Here is a 17196-nt window from a genome sequence, read left to right on the forward strand (position 1 = left end):
AGTTTTTCTGTCTGTAGTAGAGACAATAAACTTGTCAATGCCGGCACTGTTTGTAGCTATATCTTTAAATATTTCACTTATCTGGCTAATTCTTTGAAGATCTATCTTTGTTTTTAATGCATATTTGAATGTCTTAATTTTAGTCTATATCAAATTGAGGTAAAGTTGATACTTGTAAAGGCGTTTCATGAATATCTTCTGGTCTGAATTGTTTCTTTCATATTTGCACTATCTTGCACCTACAGTTCTATATTAATGTCTTCACATCTTTAGTTTTGACAAGCGTGTCAGTATTGGCGGTATCTGTAATTGTTTCCTTAAGTTGTTCACTTATCTGGTTAATTCTGTAAAGAAGGACTTGTGTTCTTGAACAGGATTTGAATCTCTCTGATCCTCTGTATTTGCAATGTGATTATGCAAACCTGTGGCTGGTAAAACAACAAACTGCAAGGGACCTGTCTGTGATGGTTTATTTGCTCCTTTCTACCTCCTCATCACTTTCTTTTCTGTCATGTTTATACTAGAATGACATTTTGCTAAAATACATATCTTTTGACTAAATGGCAACAAAAATATACAAGTACCTAACTGACATTATAGCGGTATAATAGTAATGAAATGGTTGAGCAGGAAGATTGCTTCTTCTTTTAATAAATATCAGTTTACTGCAGATTTTAAACCGTGTCATATATTAGAGAAACAAAATCTGCATCTGGTCACTTCTAGATTTGGAGTAACAATAATGTTTAAAGAGTTAAAGAACATTTGATGTTCTTCGTGTTTCACTGTTGGCAGTCATCACATTTGGGTTATCTGTTTGCAGTAAATGCCAGCCTGCATTCTTTCCAGTAATATGCAGAGACAATCAGTTGCAGTTTCAAGTGGAAAATTAACATATTCGTTGATGTCATTTGCAAATTAATCTGATTATTTAGGGAGCAATATGGTACAAGCCTGTATCCCAAACCAGCAAGGAATCATATCATTTATTTGTACCTACAGCTACATCAGATGTACTTCCAAGGGCTGTAGCAAGTTTAGATTTTAACTCATCTCGGACTGCATACAAGCTGGGTGCAACCAAGTGGAGCTTTAGGCTGATATTCAACAAAGACCCATTGTCCAGCCATTCTACCCTGGATATACTGTATTTCAGCAGAATAGGCTCAGTCTGTATGAGGTGCATTTTTATACATTTCCTAATACTTTTCCAGCTTCTCTTTGTCAAGGGACATGGGACAGAGCTTTCTACACTATCAGTTAATTTTGATTTTATATTTAGAGCCCCTGCTTGAGACCAAATTTTCTTCATCACTGAGAAGAATCAGACATGGAACTAAAGACAGTACACTAGCAGTTTACAGAGCTAATATACTGCTCTATGTTTTTTTTTATCAAAGTAGGGCCTTAATAAACAACATTTCTTCTTAATGAATTTAGAGGGATCTCAAGTTATAAAGTTACCATGAAAAAACTCAGATTCTTAATACTGATTTTCATTCTTATTAACTTCTCTAATAATTAATCTATAACTAACTGTAAAACAAATATTTTATACTACTTTGAACAACTTTACAACAGTGCCAAGATCTATTCAAATCTTTGTCAATTCCTGTTTTATCCAATTATAAAGAGTGCAATTTGTTAAAATGATTATCCTCCCTAGACTGCTATATCTGACACAAACAGTCCTCTACAACATAGATCATTAGCTTTTCAGGGTAACCTGGGATCAACGGCTGGGAAAATGAGTTGCACAAAGTCATGCAGTAAACAAAAGGAGGCAGCAAGATTCAAACCCAGGAATACAAACCAGTTTAGATGTATCAGCAAATAGTTTTAATCTATGTACTAAGCTATCAGAAAAAAATGCTACTCACTGAACTGCTAGTGTTGCATTACATTTTTTGCCCCCTTGCAACTTGCCAGTCATATGCCACCCTCCTGACCAATGCACCCATTCATTCCTCATTACTGGGGCAAGTAATTTCGGATGGGGCATCATTCAGTCAGCCATCGCCATCGAGGGAGGTTTAGCATTTTTTATGTGATGGCCCTAAACTCCTGTATGCACCTGATCATGTGCCTGGTGTGGGGGGGGGGGGGATGAAGCAATGAGGAAATCATGGAGACCTTCCTCTCACTTCTGTAAAGGTTGCTCCCTCCAAGATGCCCTGCCTCTCCCAGGGAAGTATGAGCAGTGGTTTCTTTGGTCTCCACCAGAAAAATTACACCATCTCCATGTGCCCAAGTACATGCAAATCTCTCTTTCCCATTAGAGGTGAATGTATTATGCTTCTTCACACCCTCAGTCTTTTCCAACCCGCCCCCCTCCCCAGCCTGGCTTCTCTAGTGATGGGACTACTGCTCAAACCTTAGTCTCCTGGATCACATTAAAGGCTCCATCTCTGTGTGCCACAGAACCAGACATGTTAACATTTTTAACATACCAATAGTCCGTAGTCACCTTCAATCCCTTCACTCCGTAGAAACTTAACATCAGAGAAGAGGAGTGTTTTCACACAGTTCTTTGTGTTTTAGTGTGGAAAGGATCAGGCTGAAGCCCATTGTTTCTATAACAGTAACTATGATAGCTGCAGTCAGAGTAGTTCTAGCAAAGGCAATCTGGGAAGATGTTGCACAACAGCAGATTTATGGGGCTGAATTAAGAAGCAACATTTTGTTTATGAAACCTGATGGCAGATTGTCCACAGCACTAAAGTACAGTGGCAAGCAAAATATGGACAAGGGCAAATGGCAGTTACCATCAATTATAAATGAACCAGCCAGATACTGCGGCACCAAAGGTCTGTTGTAGTAAAAAATAATAAACCAAGAAGAAAGAAGACTCAGCAGACCACCAGGCTAAAAACTTGTAGCTTTTAATCCATGAAAAAGGTTAGCACTTTCAACTAAAAAACCCTTCATCAGACAACAGCATAAAAAAGTGAACAGTATTTAAAACACAAACAGCCAATCACAATACTTAATTGATTGATTTAACAATTAAAGTTAAAATTGAGGTCTACACCTCTTAAGAACAGGCTTTAAAGGCACTAGACCATTAAGCCCTGGGTTTCTATCAGCACCCAGATTAATAATACATAACGTTTCACAGTATTCCATGTAAGCAACTAAATCTCTCCCTCTTTTACTAGTTTGAACAGATTGTAACACCATGAAATTAAAGTAATGTCCAGGACACTTGTGAATATGTTGAAACAAAGCACTGTGTATATCTTTCAAACGTATTGCTGATAGATGCTTAAGTATCCTATCCTTCAGCCTACAATTAGTTTTACCTATGTAGAATGATACACAGCACATGCACAAGGCAAGATATATAACATTTTGCATATCACAAGTAGCAAACAACCTGGGTGCATATATTCTATGTGTAACAGGATGCATAAAAACTAATCCTGAAAAAATAAATGTACATGCTTTATAGTGGTAGCATGGAAAAGTGCCTATTTTCTTAGGAAGCTCAAGCCTGTCCCTACCCCATCACATAAAATCTGTTTTAAATTTTTGTTTTTCTTAAAAACAAAATTAGGTGTATCCCCTACTATTTCACTAAGGGTATCATCAGAGGATAAAATTGTCGAATTCCCTTTTATTATCTCACAAACCTGTTTGACATCATTACTATATTTAATATACAAATTCACTTTACTTTTGTTGTTATTGCCAGTAGTTCTGACACTGTTCCCTCCACTCGTATGCAGACTATTAGCTTTCCCTTGGCTGGAGTACCAAGGAGCAGCTCTATTTTCCCTTAATTGTAGGGTACATTGAATCTCTTCTTTCACTTCTTCCGAGTTATAGCCCCTTGCTGCAAATCTAGATGTAAAAGCATCCAACTCCCTGCATAACTCTAACTAGTCCATATGGACTCTGGACATCCTAAGTGCTTGCCCCTTCACAATGTTTTAAACACAAACCCTGGCTGCATCTGTCTCTTGCTAGCACACTATTCCACCAGCAGGTTTTGTGAAACACCTTAGTACTAAGACCATTATTGGAATATCTCAAGATCTTAACGTCTAAAAAATCAGTTTCAGAATGGGAGAATTATTATTTAAGTGTGTAGTTACTAATGCATCAAAGTAAACCTCAGAAACAAAGATTAGATGATTGAACAATATGCTGTCTTGGGTCTCATGTTATAATTTATACTGTATGACTTTCAGCCTGAGATGTTTATAATGAAACACTGCCCTAAATACAGCAGCAGTATCTACAGAATAGTGACGTAGAACTGCACATTGTATAAATGGTAATTCATGGAGTCATTATGAAGATCATTTTTAACAAAATACCTGTCACTCTGGTCTTTTTACTTACCTGATTAATGGACAAAATAAATAAATAAATAAACAAATAAATAAACAAACACACAAACAAATAAAACTGGCACAATGTTGAGATGAAGTACTGATTTTGTGTGTGGGTGTGTGAGTGTGAGTGTGTGTGTGTGTGTGTGTGTGTGTGTGTGTGTGTGTGTGTGTGTGTGTGTGTGTGTGTGTTTGTGTGGGTGCTCACATGCATCTGTTTCAGTTTTTTTATTTATGAAATATCTAAAATGCGTATTGTTACTTTTGGCAGTTGCTCAACTAAGAAGGCCTTGACAGCTGTAAAATCTGTTGTACCAGTTATTAACTGGTTGCCAAAATACAGAGTAAAAGAATGGTTACCCTCTGATGTTATCTCTGGTTTGAGCACAGGACTTGTGGCTACTTTACAAGGTGAGTGCCATTCGGTAGTGTCACTGATATGTGATACCACAGCTTACTAAGTCATGTTTTAGTATTGATTGCAATTAATTTTAGGTCTGGAATCTAATTAGAGGAAGTCAGAGCTGATAAAATACTGTATATTATTATTAAATATGTTTATTTTTTAGTGATTTGTTGTTTTGTTGTGGTGGAATACTTGACTTTACTCATTTTTAGCTTCACTATTTGCCTCATTTTATTTTACTTTGCTCCAAGGCAGTACTTATAGCAGTCTCAGTGGTGTAGCATGTACCTTACTTTCTTTGATGCCAGAGGGAGTAGAAGAATTACCATTTCTATCTCCACACAAGGTATTTATGTTCCAATGTTGGCTCTTCATTTTGCTTGAGATGCACAGAGCAGTGGGAGGCACCAGCTTTCAAAAAAATGTTGAAGCAAGATCTCATCTGAGTTGGTGGTAATTTAGGTAGAAATTAAGAGAACAACATATACTGAATAAAAAGGAAAAGGCTTTTACAGATAACAAGGGGAAAAACATTTGCTGTAAACATCAGAATATAGCATTATAGATCATGAAACTTTTTTTTCTTTATTTCTGCTAAGAAAGGAAAAAATGCTTAAAAAGGCAGTAAGGGCTAGCATATTATGTTGTATATACATACATTATGATTAATTGAATACAAAAGAAAAACTGCCTTGTAAAGTAACTCAGATAAAATATTAACTGTACACAAGAATGCAAATAAAGGATCTCACAATACAAAACGTTACACAAAATACAAAAGTTCCCCGTACCCCAACATAAATTTTGCCTCCATATCCTGGGCTCTAAACATACTACCTGCAAGGGGCATAACGTTGTAGGAGAAGCAAAAATCAAATCACATTCTCTTTTTTCCAACTTGTGTGAACTTAGGGAACCCATTACAGTTCACTTCATCAAAAAAAAAGGTTTAATGAGTTAGGATGTCAACCAAAGAAGAGCTCATGCAGTAATGATAGCTTATATGTTAAGAAACAGTACAAAGTAAAGCATAGGGGAACTTTTACATGCTTTTATCATTTATAAATACTATAACTTCTAAGTAATAACTTGTTCCCAAGTTTTCCTCCTCCATCTCTAATCACTTAAGACAGAGGTACACATACATTAATAGAAAAAAAAAACAAACTGTATAATTTTTTTTCCATTTACACACATTATACGTTACATAATTTCTTTCTTTCTTTAAAACAACTGACTTTCAGTCCAGCATTACATAAATCATTCAATTCATGCCATCTCTTAAACACCACTCCTTCTCCTGAACATTATTCTGCATTTAATGTCCCCACAAATTCCATTTATTTTTATGTAATCTGCTCCTTCTTTTTTCTAAAAATCTCTCTTCCAGTTCTTTCATCTCTTGTATTGAATACTTCAAACACAGTTGGTGTAGACTTTGATTTCCATTTTCTAGTAAGTGCTTTTTTGACAGCCAACAGAATTAAACTTAATAAGGCCTGACTATGTCTAGACAAGTCAGATCATGTATTGCAACTCAAAAGAATAATTGCCTTAGTTATAAACATTTTCTCCCCCAATATTTCTGACAGAATAATCTGTAGGGAATTTTTTAAAATCTGCCAGTTCATTACATTCCAAAACAATGAGTGAGAAGGTCACACAGAAAAACAAATCAGTAAAAACTAAATGAAAACTCCAGCCAAGCTGGAACTTCCAATGAGTGACCTCTCAAACCTCTTGAATCAGAGGCATGTGGAATATATGCAAATGACCCTTATGAACACCAGGTGTTTCAGCTAATTTGAGATTCTGAATGCCCAAGACTTGTTTTGTTATTTTAATGGACAATTTCAGGCCAATAAAGCCAAACCCCAGTAGCTGTGGATATGCATATTTTGGCCTTGTTATAACCTCATCAATACAGCACAAGTAGAGTGTTTGACTAACCTTAAGAAACATAGGACTGTTATACCCAGCTGATGTCCATTATCATTACAGTAACTGCAAAATATCCCAAATAACAAACTAAAACAACGAGTGAGAAGGTCACACAGGAAAAACAATCAGTAAAAACTAAATGAAAACTCCAGCCAAGCTGGAACTTCCATTTGCATATATCCCATGTGCCTCTGATTCAAGAGGTTTGAGAGGTCACTCATTGGAAGTTCATTTAGTTCATTACATCAACCAAAGTATGTGTACCCAGTTGTCTCTTTTCCTCATTATACCTCCAACATTTGATTTCTACCTGAGGGAAATTCTTTGAGGTCAGACCTGGGTATAAAATAGCTATATAAACACTTTCAAGTAAAAATCCTAAAGCTTCTAGACTTTGTTGCATAACTGGAAGCCATATGTATGACCTCCCATTGTTCTCTTGTAATTACTTTTCCTGGATCTCTTCCCAATCCTTTCTAACTGCCTCTGATTGGTTCCTACAGTTATCATGCAATATTTTATATGACCTACTACTTACCCCTTTTTAACAGAAACTCTTGTTCTACAGTCTGTTAAAAACTCTACAAGAGCAGGTCACTCACTTAGGACTCCCCTATCACTTTCAGTTTGCTTCTACTCTGATTTCAATTGTTGATACAGAAGACAGTCTCTTCTCTAACTTGCAGTACAAACCTCCTCTTGACCTCATCCCACTCTGTTACCCTTCCCTCTTTAAGTTATTTGCTCCCAATATCTTGGTTCCTTTTCCAGTTTTCTCCAGTATATTCCAGCCCCCTCTTGCCTATTTTCTGTACCCCTACCTGCAATCATTCATATGGGCAAAATCTCCTTTTTCAATTCATGTGCTGGCTTAGTTCTTAGAATACTTTCTGAACCTTTATGAGTATAATATTTTGTATAGAAGTTATTGTATTCCTTAAAGAGGTGCCTCCAAAATTCTACTTTCTCCTTATTTCTTGAACTCCCCCCTACTTTATGATCATTACTTACCACTTTGAATTATAGCCTTCTGTTTGTCTTATGTATATGAGCCTTAACTGTGTAGCTGTAAAATATCCCTTCAAATCAGGGAATCCAAAATCCACCATGTTCTATTTGAGGATTAACTTATACCACTTAACTCTTGCCCTATTTCCCTCCCAGATAAATTCCTTCAACTATTTATTAATTATTATCCACAACTTTACACTGGTTGATAAAAAAATGCTTGACCTGTGTATAAAACTAAAGGGACTAAAACATTTTCACTGCTTGTATTTTACTGTCTGTATCTATAAACAAGAGCTTCCAGTTTTTCAGTTTTTTGTATCGTCTTTTGTATACTCTCTTCCCACATATCCTTAGCTGCCATAATTGAAGCCTTTTTAGTTCATACTCCTAATACTTAATTTTATGTGACTATAAATATGGGTATTGCTGAACCAAGTCATGAGTGGGTACATAATTTATGGCTATAGCCTTTGTTTTAAGTTCATTAATTTTATATCCTGAAAAGTCTTGAACCTGTTTCAAAATGTTCCACAACACTGAGATGCCCTTTTCTTGATATATCAAAATAATATCATCTGCGCATAAAGACAATTTTTCTTTATTATCATACCAATTCTATCCTTCAATTTCTGAATCTTTAATTTTTTTTGCCAATGGCTGTAAATATAAAGCAAATAACAAAGGGGAAAGAGGACAACCCTGACTGGTTTCTCTGCTTGAACACAACTTATTGGGGAGAAACCTTCCCACTTTAATTCTTGCCTTTGATTCTTCATATAGCCTACTAATTAACCTTATTATTGTATCAGGGAATCCAAGTGCTTCCATTGCCCTACTCATAAAATCCTACCTTACTTTTTTGAATGCTTTCTCTGCATCAAGACCCACCAATAACAGCTGTATTTTCTTACACTCTACTTCCCACTGGACCGTTATTGCTCTATTAATGTTGTCAAATGTTTGCCTCACCTCCACAAAACCATATTGATCTATATCTGTCAATTCTAGCAACATCTTTGCCATTTCTTTAACTAGTATAGACGTAAACACTTTATACACATGGTTTAAAGTTGATATGGGTCTATATGAGCCTGTGTCTGAGGGGTATTTACCCTCTTTGGGTAGTACAGCTACCGCAGCTTTCTCCCAAGATGCTTCTGCTTACAAAATGTCATCAATCACCTTGGAAAAAATGACATTTGTATACAAAGTCTAAAATATATAATTTTAGTTTTTGTTTTTGTACTTTGTATTATTTAGTTCATTCTTCCTGTTGTCCACTGTTATCCATTTTAAGTTGGTTTACTGAAAGTAGGACAGGTCAATTGATGTATATTAATTAAATTTAAATAAGTAAATTATATGAATGCAGTGAGGCAGTATGAGAAATTCAAAAATAATATTCTTGGTTAGAATGAGGAATTTAAAATGTAAGAGATACCCTTGGTTTCCTACCTCTCTAAATTCACTTTTAAGCAAGAGAAAGCATCCATACTGACTGGATGAAAACAGGGATCCATGTCTGTATGACCATCTACTCAGACTGAAAAGGTATAGCAGGCTGGCAACTAAAGCGTCTAAGGAAGATTCATACATTTTAGAAAGATACCAGAGACTTTTGCAAGCTTCTCAAATAGCACAAACAACTTATGAAGCATTTGCCAAGGCTTCTTCTGCAGCTACTATAGCAATCTTCTCCGACCATTATTTGCCTAATCTTCTCAAACAACACACCTACTGGTGAAGTTAGTGCAAGCACCAGCCTTGTAGCACATTAAAAACTAACAACTGTGATTCTGCTACTTTCCATTTCATGGTAGCATCTGTGAACTTTGTAGCTATCATATCTCTATCTCCGAGCGAGCAAAATCTGGACAAAGCTTAAAACAACTGGGGGAAGCAAAGGATCCTAAAATAGGGATAGATTTTAAATATTGCTCTTATATACTTAGACGGTTGCTAGAATAACAGGATTTGTCTTAGCATGGATTTTACTGAAGGATATGAAGTCTGACACACAAATGTGTGTCATTATTTAATGACTTCAATTGTTAGTGATTTGGCAGAAAACCACAAATTTTATGAGGAATAGACCAAAAACATAAGACAAAAATCTGGACATTCTGCAAAAATCTGGGCAGTTGAGAGGTATAACAGCTATTGAAAAACAGTCAGAGTTCTTATTTATGTTGTGTGATGATCTTCAGTCTTCCTTTCTTACAGTGCATCTACAGTGATGAAAAACATTTGCATTCATTATTAACCTCTCTCTCTCTCTTACCACAGGGCTTATACCTGTATAGATAAAACATGCAACAATTGTCCGTTTCCCTAGTGTACCCAATACTACTGTAGTCAATGACTTTAGATCAGTTTCTCACTTAAGTCTTTCAGCTAAAATTCTGGACAGGACTGTTAATGAGCAGTTGCACCAACATTACTCTAAATACGGCTTTCTAGTAAATGAAAAGTTACAGCACAGTAATGGCAATTTACAGTATAATTGACATTTATTGTGATATGAAAAAGGACTACTTACTATAGTCATGTTTGTTAATTTGTGTAGAGGATTTGAAATTGTGGACCACTTTATAAACTGAAAACATACAGCTGTTTTTCTAGCAGACTAAAGGATACACCATTCACAGTACCATGTTCTGAAATCCAATCAAACCTAGGAAGACTGCATACAGGGGTCCCTCAGAAATCAGTGTTAGGTCCCATTTTATTCTTACTTTTTTATTAAAGATGTGTTTCTAGGCCTGCAAAACCTCAATATCACTTTATATGTAGGTGATCTTTTAATTAAAGGAAGTTATATCTGTTGAAGTTGTGCAGAATGGCCTTCAAGAAGACTCCAACAAGATGTACTTCTGTATTACTTAACACAACTATGTCAGCCACTATGCTATTTGGCATTTCTCAGAAAGTGATTCAAGCATATCACTTGCTAAAGATCCTGAGGGCACAATAATTGCCCAGGTGAAAAATGTTAAATATATTACATTTGACTGGACCACAACCTTGCTTTTAAACTACATGCAGGTGTAATTGTGGACAAGGAACTGAATCAGCTCAGTTTATTACAATCTTTTGGCAAGAAAAGCTGTTGGAGTAAATGTGCTTATTTTATGATTGAAATATGTGTTGCCTTTCTTTGCTCTTCAGACAACAAGCAGCACACAGTTGCTGCAGACCTTTTATTTGACTCCAGGGAATATCACTGAAAAGGGCTAATGGCTGTATTATTATCAGAGCCACTTTGCTAGTTGATGCACTAATATTTAAGCTCTTGCACTTAAGAGCAGTACGGTCTGTTGGGTCGCAAGTTAACTACTACAACCCAGCACTATAAACCACCGATCAGGGAGTTCTTACCCATAACAGACCAGCAGTTCTACTTGCTTTGGGGAAGTGGGTATTAAAAAAAACTGCACTGACTAGCTGGAATACCTTGTTTGACAACAAAAATGAATGAAATAAACGTTACAAGCTTTTAACAAAGAAAACTATACCTTTCAGACTCATACAAATATTTACATTTCAAGGACAGTTGGGGATAGAAACTTCTGAAATATGCTCTCAGTACACTTATTGTTCTTTGTTACTATCATGAAAAACATTTGAAATATTTTTTTACTATGATTATTTTAATATTATTGCTTGTTATGTACCTTCTCATGTATATTGTATTCTAGACAATGTTTGTATTATTTGCATCTCCTTATTATTATGCACGTTGTTTACTATTCTCTTTGTTAGCTTTATATGTGCTTTTTGGCTTGGATCATGACTGGAAAGGGTCTTAGGACCAGTTATCTCACCAAGTTAACAAGTAATAAATATTAAGAGTAGGATTTTGCTTAATTAACTTTAACACAGAGTCTTCTAGTATTTTATTTTTCAACTTTTAATCTACATCTTTTTTGTTGAAGTTTTATCTCAATCCTTTTTTTGTACAATGTTTCCCTAATGGTTCCACAATTTTTCCCAAAAGAAACATTTTTCCATTGGAAGTCACAGCTTACTCAGATAGCAAAACCAAATAAGATTCATTGGGGGTGGCGGTGGTGGTGAAATGACGTCTTGCTTGTGCCTGAGCTGTTGTAGCTATTGACAATAAATGTTACCTTGGAAGTCTGTCAGTCTTGCCTTTTCTCTGCAAACATCATTCAGCAGCTACTATCCTTTATTGCTTATCCTATGTTCTGTCCAATCACTTCAGAGAACACTAGTGATATATGTGAAATATTAACAGCAAATAACTGTAATTCCTGCACATTGGTTGAGCTACTAATTTTGAGTGCCTTTGTGATGCCTTTCACTGTGTTAGGCCATAATTTCTCTAACAAATGTTTTTGGGAATCTGCTGTTTCAGTCAGTTCTAACAACGATTCAGTTATTCAATGATATTGTATACAAACTCAGGGCCTATACAGGCCAGTTAAGAGTTTTCCTTATTGCTGATCATGATGCAAATTTAATATTCTTAAATTATTGTTCTTCCCCCAAATGCATCTAAATCAGCAATACAGCTTATCTGCATGGGTAGGGAATTCCATAGCCTCCCTGCTCTTTGTTTTAAGAAGGAGCTTTTTAGCATAGAGATGACACTGGGTAAGCTAACCATATAATTGTTTCTAGTGTTGAGACTGTAAATTACAAACTCATTACCCAGTGTTGTTGCCTGATCTTCATCACGCAGATGTTTGTGAAGTAAAATTAAATCACCTGTAAGTAATCTGTAGACCTGTCTAAAAGATGTAAAGATGTTTGAGTCTCCCCAAGTAGGGTAAATAAAAAAGACCCTCTACCTGTCTTGTGATGGTCTTTTAAATGTGCTCAAGCTTATTCAAATTGGAGACTTTCAATGCTGAAAAAGTGCCACAGTACTCAGATTGGGTGAATGCTAGATGTATAAAGTCTAATCAAGATGTATTTGTCTCTACTGGAAAAAAAATATCATAAAATGTTTTAATTAGCTCATAGCATTTACTAATTATCAGCTTGATATACTCATCAAATTTCAATGTAGAGTCTACCAGTATACCCAAGTCCTTAACCATAGCAGTGGATCAGAGGATGTAGTTATCCAATGCATATGGTTATATGAGGTTATTTGATCCATAGTGAACCACTATACACTTACTGCTCTTCATAGGTTCATAGGTTCATAGGTTGATACTAGGCTATCTGCCCTAGGGCATTTATAAGCCTAGCCAGAGTGTGTTTGGCTTTCGCCACCCTTTTAGATTAGTTGACTGTGCCTCTGTATAGTAGGTCACAGAAGATAGCCCTTTTAAGGTTAGTTTACTGTGCCTCTGTCTAGTAGGGACACAGAAGAGATCCCAGGGGTAAACCTACAATCTCCCATCCACTCGTCAAGATTTCTCTTGAAGAGGGTCATTGAGGGGCTTTGCCTAACATGTATTGGGATTTTGTTCCAGAGTGAGGGGAGCCTCTGGGATATGAATATGTCCTTCCAGCATGTCCTATTTATTTCTGGGCTGAGGTTTAAGTCCCTGGAGTGTGTAGCTCTAAGGGATTTGGATTTCCTGAGGTGGAGCATGTCCATTAATTTTGGGTTGGACATGGCTTTATACGTCAGGCACTGATCGCCTCTGAGTAGGCGGTAAGCAACTGAGTAGAGCTGGAGTTTTTTTAGCCTAACTGCTTAGGGCATCTGTTTGAGTCCCTTGATCCTCTTGGTGAGGTACTTTTGGGGTGTTTCCAGTTGCTGCAGGTGTTGGGTAAGGTACATCCCAAATGGGGCATTATATTCAATTATGGGCCTGATGAGTGATGAGTAGAGGGGCACAATGACCTCTCTTGATCTAGATGTGAACCCTTTCATGATAAGGTGGGTTATATAGAAGGTCTTTCTAACCACTTTGGCAATGTGATTGTCAAAGGAGAGATTACTATCTACTTGGGTCCCCAAATCCCTAATTACTTCTTCCGTACTTAATAGATTACCACCTATGTGGTAATTTGTGGGCACTTTGTTTTTCTCAAAGGGGATGACTATGCACTTTTTGGCATTTAGTTTTAGGTCATGGCTCTGGCACCAGTTATCCGTCTCTGTGAGACCCTTTTGGAGGATGTTTGTGTCAGTTGGTGAGTCGATTATGGCACCCAGTTTGCAGTCATCTGCGAACTTGGTCAGTCATAGTCCTCCCGTGTTAGCCTGTACCTCAGAGAAATATATACTGAACAAGAGAGGTCCCAAGACTGAGCCTTGTGGGACGCCACTTGTAACTGGTTTAGAGTCTGACATGGCACCTGCAATTCTGACCATGTGGGTTCTATCCCTGAGCCAGTTTGCAACATAGGGGTTGATATTTAAGCTGGTGAGCTTATTTATGATGCCCAAGTCGGGTATTGTGTCGAAGGCTTTTGTGAGGTCCAGGTAGGCTGTGTGGACTACCTTTCCTTCATCTATGGCCTTGGTGACTGTTTCAAAGAAGTCGACCAGGTTCAAGAGGCAAGATCTGCCCTTAACAAAGCTGAATTGGGTAGTATCCAGTGTTTGGAGGTTCCCAATGTCTTTGTTTATGAGTTCCATGATGATACGCTTCATAGCTTTGCAGACCAGGCTAGTCAGGCTTATAGGGCGATAGTTTCCGGGGTCCGTTGTGGCACCACCTTTGTGGAGTGGGACCACTGTTGCTATATGCCATTCCTTGAGTACATATCCTGTAGTAAGGCTGAGATTGAACAGTGACTTTATGTGAGGGTTCAGTTCTTCTTGGAGCTCGTGTAAGATGCAGCCCGGGACACCGTCCGGTCCCACTGATGCTGTGTTTTTCGCTTTGGAGAGGGCAACTCTCACCTCTGCATCTGTGATGTCAGGGAGGCTACACTCTGTTGGGATAGACATTTGCTCTTTTGGGGTGGAAGTGTGGGGGGAGGAGTTTGCACTGAACCTGTCTGCCAGAATGTTGGCAATGTCTGTGGGTTCAGTGTATTTTTTGTCATTTTGCACTAACTCAGAGCATATCTGGGAGTTGCCACCCAGGTTCCTGACATAACTAAAGAAGGCCTTGTGATTATCTTTAGCATCTTGTGCAATTTTTCTTTCGAAGCTGGCCTTAGATGATTTTATGAGGGATTGTAGTTTCTTGCTAGTACTGACAGAGATGCCTTCCCTTTTTGGGATTTTGCTCTATCATGTAGTAGCTTCCTCCTTCTGTTGTATAGCTTATTCATGGCTGGGGTCCACCAGACAGGTCTTCTACCTTTGGAGGAGTGAGTCTTGGTTTTATTTGGGATAGCACAATCCACGCATTCCTGTAGGTGTCCATAGAATGCATTTGTAAAGGATTCTGCGGTTTGGGCCGTATTTTCCACTGGCCTGGGGGCTTTGAAGGATTCCACCTCGGTTTTGAGAAGTGTGAAGTTTGCTTTTGAGAAGTTCTTCACCATGGTTTCCTTGGCTGGGGGTGGGGATGGGATATGGATATCCAGTGAGATTAATTTATGGTCAGATCTTACCAATAAGAGGTATACCTCTGGTATGGAACATAGAGTCCCCATGTTGGTGATGATCAGGTCCAATATGTTTTCCCCTCTTGTGGGAGTGGTGGCCAGTTGTTCCATAGCATTTGAGTTTATAAATTCTAGGAACCGTTGGGTGAGGGTGTTGGGGCTTGAGTAGTGCTCCCAGTCTATGTTTAGGTAGTTGAAGTCACCCAATATAATGGTGTTTGGAGAGACCTTCATATTCTCCAGTGTTTTCAGGAAAGCCGAGTGGGGTTCCTGAGTTTGGGAGGGTGGTCTGTAGCAGGCTACAAACTGAAAGGCAGTTTTACCCACTGTTAGTTGCACATGGATGGTCTCCGATGCTTTGTGCAGTGCCACTAACCTGGAGGTGTGGGTATCTTTGATGAATATGGACACTCCCCCTCCTTTTGTGGTTCGGTCTGAGTTTGGGGGTCGAAAAGCATGGTATGAGGTATAATCTGGTAGTGCTGGGGTGCTCTCAGGAGCCTTGAACCAGGTTTCTGTTACTGCACAGATATCGATATTCTCCATACTGAGGAGAGCCTCGAGTGCATGCATCTTGAGGTTTAGACTTCTGGCATTGAGCAGCATTACCCTTAGTTTCTTTTTCCTTGTGTTGTCTATGGAGGTGGGTTTATCTTTTGAGCCTTGCCTAAAAAAAGGCACTATGGGGGTGGCAAGAGCCTTAGCCAGTATTTGAAAGTCCAGGGGTGACAGGTGCAAGCCGTCCCTAGCGAAGCAACGTGGCTTGTCGAGCATGTCATCTCAGGCTGACAGACACTGGCTTCCCTTTGAATGACACCAATACTTTAGCCAATTGTTAAAATTGATCATTTTGTCTTTATACTGTGGCATCATTTTTGGTGAGGGTAAGATGCTACTCAAGGTCAGGGTCATACCGGCCTGGGCTACATGATCAGAGATCTCCTCTATGTCTCTTTTCATGTAGTCCAGGGAGGTACGTCTCAGGTCATTCGCACCAGCATGGACAATGACGGAGTCATATTTGCACTTGCTTTGGAGTGACCTGAGTGAGTGCTTGTGTTATGTGGCGGATCCTGTCACCTGACAGGCAGCTTACAGTGACCTTCTCCTTGTTCAGCCTGGTGAGTGGGACGTCAGTGTGTCTGACAATAGAGTCACCTATTACAAGTGTATTAGGTGTGTTGTTTAGCCTTAAGGGCTGTGACTGTGTGGCACACTGACTTTGTGAACTATGTGATACGTGGGTATTGTTGTGGGGTAGCGGTTGCTTGGATGTCTGCTTTGGAGGTCTCTGCTGCTTGGGCAGATTTTTATTTAGAGCCTTCGAGTATGTTTTTGTGTGTTTATGTGTTTGGTTTGCTGTTGCGATAGGTCTATGTGAGACTGGATTTGTGGTGCGTGTGGTTACCTTCTCCTCCTGAATGACTGCGCCAGTACTGGGTTGAGAGAGCTCAGCCTTCAGTTTGGCTATATAGTTGCATCTTTCACATATATTTGAGCTTGTTGGGAGGAGGAGAGGGTGGTCTGTGTACATAAGGCAGTTGTAACATTGCCTCAAGATTCCCAGATTCACCAGCTGGACTGCAGAGTAAACCCGAAACTGACTTTTGGACATGCCAGAATAGTATAAGGAACTACTTTTTGACTGATCAAAAAGGACCAATAGGGAGCCAAGTACTTAAAGGGAGTATAAGAGGGTGTAGTGCTTTAGTTTATTAGTGCTCACTTATAAGATTACTTATACGAGCAAGTGCAGGGCTTTAGAATGAAAATTGAGTGCTTACTTTGAGATTTAGAACAGTTCTAAGGGAAAAAGTGAAGAGCAGACTTTGTGGAGTTAAACTTTATACCCTTGTTTCTTAACCATTTAGTTAAGCTGTCTAAAGTACTATTAAGAGAATGATGATCCTTAGTGCCAGTGACTATGCAACCTATTTTAATGTCATCAGCAAATTTGCTGAAGCACATATTTTCTGATTTTGGACAGTCCAACATGCGGTGGTGCAGCGGTTA

The 17196-nt window shown here is 38.2% G+C and overlaps 1 protein-coding gene across 2 annotated transcripts in view; it reads left to right on the forward strand.

Moving 5' to 3' along the window:
• Positions 1–17196, forward strand: part of SLC26A4 (solute carrier family 26 member 4) — a 401657-nt gene that overhangs the window by 53764 nt on the left and 330697 nt on the right. For both annotated transcript variants that reach the window (XM_044088553.1, XM_044088554.1), the window contains exon 3: positions 4609–4748. In XM_044088553.1, coding sequence (XP_043944488.1) covers positions 4609–4748 — 140 coding nt within the window. The remainder of the gene's footprint in view (positions 1–4608; positions 4749–17196) is intronic.

The sequence above is a fragment of the Protopterus annectens genome, chromosome 11.part0, assembly GCF_019279795.1.
Source record: "Protopterus annectens isolate FY-2018-M chromosome 11.part0, PAN1.0, whole genome shotgun sequence".
In the NCBI taxonomy this organism is placed as follows: domain Eukaryota; kingdom Metazoa; phylum Chordata; order Ceratodontiformes; family Protopteridae; genus Protopterus; species Protopterus annectens.